The sequence below is a fragment of the Vitis riparia genome, chromosome 8 (assembly GCF_004353265.1).
Source record: "Vitis riparia cultivar Riparia Gloire de Montpellier isolate 1030 chromosome 8, EGFV_Vit.rip_1.0, whole genome shotgun sequence".
Classification (NCBI taxonomy): Eukaryota; Viridiplantae; Streptophyta; class Magnoliopsida; order Vitales; family Vitaceae; genus Vitis; species Vitis riparia.
The window spans coordinates 16053052-16058570 of record NC_048438.1 but is presented as its reverse complement, the minus strand read 5'-3'; the positions used below and the strand labels follow the sequence as shown (position 1 = coordinate 16058570).

General features: G+C 31.5%; 1 protein-coding gene across 6 annotated transcripts; it reads left to right on the top strand.

Annotated features, from left to right (window-relative positions):
• The first annotated feature begins 1917 nt into the window (after positions 1 to 1917).
• On the top strand, positions 1918 to 5012 carry LOC117919748. Of its 6 annotated transcripts, none has more exons than XR_004652137.1 (3): positions 1918 to 2792; positions 4299 to 4482; positions 4656 to 5012. XR_004652137.1 is itself a non-coding variant. In XM_034836994.1 (2 exons), the coding sequence occupies exon 1, from the start codon at positions 2447 to 2449 to the stop codon at positions 2783 to 2785; it is 339 nt and encodes a 112-aa protein (XP_034692885.1). In that variant the 5' UTR covers positions 1918 to 2446; the 3' UTR covers positions 2786 to 2792; positions 4642 to 5012. The 6 variants fall into 6 exon arrangements, 2 of the variants coding, with proteins under 2 accessions (XP_034692885.1, XP_034692884.1); XR_004652134.1 differs by having other exon boundaries at positions 4259 to 4482; XR_004652135.1 differs by having other exon boundaries at positions 4259 to 4482; positions 4642 to 5012.
• The last annotated feature ends 507 nt before the right edge of the window (positions 5013 to 5519 follow it).

Below are 5519 nucleotides of genomic sequence, written 5' to 3'. Positions count from 1 at the left end.
TTCGACTTGGTTCATAGCTTGTTTTTGGGCCTTATTTTAGCTATGTCTCATAATTATATTAAATTAAACTCAATTTTTAACTTATTTATTTTAAAATTGAATTTTTAGTTATTTAATATAATAAAATTATAATTTCAAATAAACTCTATTTAATTTATTTATGAGAATTAAATTTTTATTAAAGGGTTAATAGAAAATTTTAAAAATAGTGACTATATTTCTTTAAATAATTTTAATAAAAAAAAAAAATTGATGATGAATGAATTAAGTAATATATTGTTTTTATTTACTTAAACTATTTATGCTATAAAAGATTTTTCTTTTCTGTTTTGTTGTAATTTTTTACTTTATAATTTATTTTTATTTATTTTCTTATTATATATTACTTTAAAAATTTTGAATAAAAAAACTAGGAAGAAAAAAAAAAAAGGAAAGGAAATGGTTTTCATTATGCATACAAATTTTGAGAGAAATAAATTTAAACTGTTTAAAAATACGCTTTCTCAAATTTTTCTTATCTTTTTAAAGGAAATATTTTAAAATTTTTCATAATATTTTCTTTCTTATTTTTTTCTATCCCATTTTCCCCGAGGAGAATGAATTTTCTTAATATTTTTCCCTTTTTTCTTGATATATTTGGAGAATGCAATATACTATAAATAGTTTTTGTTAAAAAAAAATATTATGAGAGCAAATTAAAAATAATTCACTATTTTTTACTATTATTTATTACATATTTTTAAGATAATTTAAATTATTTTTAACCATAAATTTACATGCAATTTATTTATTTTTATATTTAATTAAATATAATAACAAAAATGGTGGATTTATGACAAGTATACTAAATATTTTTTAAATAAAGTCTTTATTATACCAAATAAAAATAGAATTACAAATAAAAATTTATTATTACAATTAAAATTTTATAATTAAGATAAAGCTTTGAAAGAAGGTTTACATATTCATTTTTTTTTTCTTGTAGAAGGTAACAACCAAGAAAATTTAATTATTTATATGTACTTTCAAAATAAATTGTGATAGTTAATTACATTTTTGTACAATAACAAATGATAATATTCTTTTATAGTTTAAGTCTTAACACAGAAAAGATGACTTAGGTACCAAAAAAATGTTTCTAAGTACTAAAAACATGAATAATGTGACTTAGGTACAAAAAAAATATGACATAGGTATTAAAATATAAAAAAAAAAGTAATTTAGGTATTAAGGTAAAAAATAAAAAAATAAAAAAAACTTAAATATCAAGGTATGAAAAACAATGACTTAATTATTTAGGTATACAAAAGTTGACCAGATACTAAGGTACTAATAATGCGACCTTGACACCAATAATGCAACCTAAGTATAAAAAATATGACATATATTAAAGCATGAAAAATATGATTTAAATATGAAGAATACCTAGAGTATATAAAAAAAAATGATTAAAATATGTAAATAAAGTATTAAAATATGAAAATATAATCTAAATAAACATAATATAATTATATAACTAGGGTACAAAAAAATGAACAAGATATGAAGAATATTATTAAGGTATCAAGATATAAGTGGCTCTTGAGTCTGAAGCTAGGAAACCGGCACATTATATTAGTGAGTATTGAGCCCTCAGTCTCAGCCTCAGGTCCAAAAGTTTGATACATTTTTGGATTAGGCCATCACACTAAATCATACCTTTTGTCTCTACTGATTTGAGTCCTTTATACTACATAATTTTCAAGTAAATCAGGCCTTGCCTACTGTAAGAGCTGGATTTATTTTCTAAAAACCTCAACCACAATATCCAAGCATACTCGAAATTTAAAAGAAAAAAAAAAAAAAAAGTGATTAAAAGGGGACTGATGGTATCAAGTCCAGTTTGAAGGTGGGCATTGAAATTGACAAATGCGTGTTGGGGTTGGCTTCTGTGACTCTGTCGTTGTTTTCTATTCTAAATGGAAATTGAGGATATAAAATAATGGTAGATGAAGCAGATCCCAAACAAACTATCCCCAATCACACACATTTCCTGATGATAAAACCCATGTAGCTGTTTCACAAGAGAGACCCTAAACCTACTTTGACTTCCTCGCCGAGAGCAACCATTCACCCTTCTAACCAACGCCTTTGAATTCTTTCTTTAATTATCAAGCAATTCCATCTCCTTTGTTGAGGAGATCGCAGAATCCCCAGGAGGGAAAAACTTTTGTTTTGGTTGTGTCCCTCAGCAAATTCTGGCCTTTACTCCTAGTTATGATTTCAAGCACACCCAACATCTTATCAGCCTTAAAAACCCTCAAGTTTCGATATCAGTGACTTCTCCGCTGAAAATTGAACAAACCCAGATAGCTTTTTGGGGTTTCAAGAACACCCGGTTAGCGATATCTGATTTGGTGTTTTAGGGAGCATCCGAGAGTGAGTTTTCTGATCTGGGTTTGTGGATATGAATTTCAGAAGCATGGAAGAGTTCTGGCCTTTCTATGTCAATCAGCACTCAAAGCCAGCCACAAGGCGTTGGCATTTCGTGGGCACACTTACTGGCATCTTCTTGTTGTTTTACTCGGTCTTCTTCAATTGGTGGTGTGTGTTCCTCGTGCCCTTGTTTGGTTATGGCTTCGCCTGGTACAGTCATTTCTTCGTGGAAGGAAACGTCCCCGCCACATTTGGGCATCCAATTTGGTCTCTTCTATGTGATTTCAAGATGTTCGGTTTGATGCTTACTGGCCAAATGGATAAAGAGATCAAAAGACTTGGAAAGAGGCCCGTCTTGCAAGTGTTTTGATTCTTATGTAAGTTGTGTTTTTTTTGGTTCCTTCCTTCTTCAAGATATACTTGTAATTGCATCTCTCCTTGCTTTCCGTTCTATTTAATCTGTGCTCTTTTCATTCCTTCCTTGCCTTTTTATCCAATGTTGCTCTTTAAATGTATATGTGAATAAGTTGTTTAATCGAAGAGAATTGATACAAAAATTGGTAATCGTAATTAGTTGTGGGTTGGATGTTTCTGTGTGATTATAGCTAAATATGTCAGTTTGCACAGAAGCTTCTGGCTTTTTGAGCAGCCAAATGGATTTGTTGTGTTACATTCAAGCAAGTATTTTGAAAGAAATTGACTTTTTACAATGATGAATGTGTTAGTTTATTGGTAATCGTCTGGCTTTGGTTTGAAACTAATGCCCGTTTGGTTTTTTATTTCTCTGTTGGTCTAAGTCATGAAGAGTGTGAACCTAGGAAGCATTTATGCTTGACTGTCTCAGTGATGGATTTGGTTCCCTTGTAATTGGTTTTGAATTGGGTTTCAACCCTATACAATTTGGCAGGACAAATAGCATTATAGAAAAAATTGGAAAAAGGCTAGAGACATTAAGATTTACATGGTTCAGCAGTTAGAGTAACAGGGAAGCAGAGAACTAATATTACTAGTTTTGGAGAATAGATTCTAAGAATGAATTTCAATGCCCTTTGTGTGTTATAATATATATTAGCTGTACTCAATTTCTTGAAGTCTTGTAGTCGATTTGAGTTTGGGATCAAGAATCTTTGTTGTAGAGCATGGTTGAAAGAAAGGGCCAAATTGGGTTTATTTAGGGATCTTATAGTGAGGATGTTCTGTTTATTTTAATCAGTAACAAATTAGGTTGACATTATTAGTAATTACCCAATAAGAAAGTAACATTTTAGCAGGTGACAGTAGTGTTTCTGTAGCAAGTTATGAATGGGTATCCTTCATTCTATTGTAGTACTGAAATTTTTTGGGCTCTTTTGGATGTTAGAAGCAATGTGGCAAAGGAAAAATAAAAGTTAGAAGAAGAATTAATCACTCTTGTATGTTGAGATGCAAAATAAGAGAGAAAATAGGATATAGTGGAAATTAGAGAAAAAAATGTGCACATTTTGAAGTTCCTTATTTTCTGTTTAACAAAGTAAGAGAAGTTGGGAAAAGAATTAATTCAAGCTCAGTCATTATCATCTTTTCTTGAATCCTTTTCCTCATAGTTTCTATAAACCAAAAGGTTAGGATGCTATCCTTTTGAGTTGCTTTAGTAGGGTTTTGATGATGTTACGATTAATTTGAACATCGGCATGGGGTTCTTGTTATTAAGGGTTTCTGGTCTACCAATAGTCCTAAACCTTTCTTTTGAGTTAGTGGATGATCAATCAGAGTTGTGGCTTTGAACTTGTTCAAAAATCCTACTGTCACTCAGGATCCATTACTTTTTGCTAATCTTCTGTTGCATCGTGTTCTGCCTAGGCAGTATAATTCTGATTGATGCACCCAGAAAACTTAAATTGCAGCTGGAATCTGAGAATGGGTGAACTTTTTAGCATCACGCTTTGAAGGATGAGTACCTGGTACTAGAACACCTAATATATAAACATCCTAACCAGGTGAAGATTGACCATCTGCCGACGCACTTCCACTGTCACTTCGTTTTGTAATATATGAGCTTGCTCTACCCACAGGCCACAAGAAGGGCAGGTTCGTTTAGCTGCATAATTCTAATTAAAATGATTCTCAGAAATGGAACAAAAAGCAGATTTGTATAGAAAAGGCATAGGATCTTGTTTGTTTGTTTGGTTTTTATTTTATTTTATTTTAATTATTTTTATGCAGAAGCGTATTTTTTTTAATTGCCAGATGATACCATGCAGATATTTTCCCAGCTGTCGCCTTGGTGGGAAACTGAATGACGGCAAACGATAGGATTAAAAGGAGACTGTACGCTTTTCAAAACTATAACACAGGCCAGTTGCGACAACAATTGCAAATAAAGGAGAAAAGGATGTTAAACGTGGGCTTTTCTTCAAACAGAACAAGCTTCTGCAATGAAAATGAAAAGAATGGGGCAGGACAATAATTTGGATTTGTTTGCATCTAGGAAGCAAATTCAAACTGTTATCAAGTAGACCAAAACTCTTGGAAACCACTGGCAGTTGAAATTTTCGATCATGAAATGATTTTCAATCAGACAAATGAGTTTAATCCAGCTCAATTAATTTTTCTTCTAATTGAAGATTCTTGAATAAGGAAAAATCATTTGAGCTCTCAATAAAGCGAACACCAGAGCTCACAAACTATTACAAATAATGGGCAGGGGTGCCCATGGTTATGTTTTATGCTCCACTGCCTTAAAACATGGGAAAGCACATGTATTAAGGTGAATGCGCTTACAATCAAATCAAACCAGAGTCGTTAAAACATTGAGTCAAAATTGTTGCACAATACTTAGGCTCTAGAACTGGAGAACTTCATTGGGCTGAGGACCAGAAGGCCTTTGGTGTAGATTGGTGACTACTTTGTTTTACATTGTTTCCATGAAGGAGCCGGGACCAAGTTTTTTTTCATTAGAAACAACTTGGATGCCTTGCTACAAGCTTTTCTCGTTTACTTGACACTATTGAACAAGATCTTTATACGAGGCTTAAAACATGGTCCTGATGTTGATAAATATCTATGCCACATATGATGTCTTTGAACAATGAAGATCGAAAAACTAACTGAAGAAAATGAGGCAA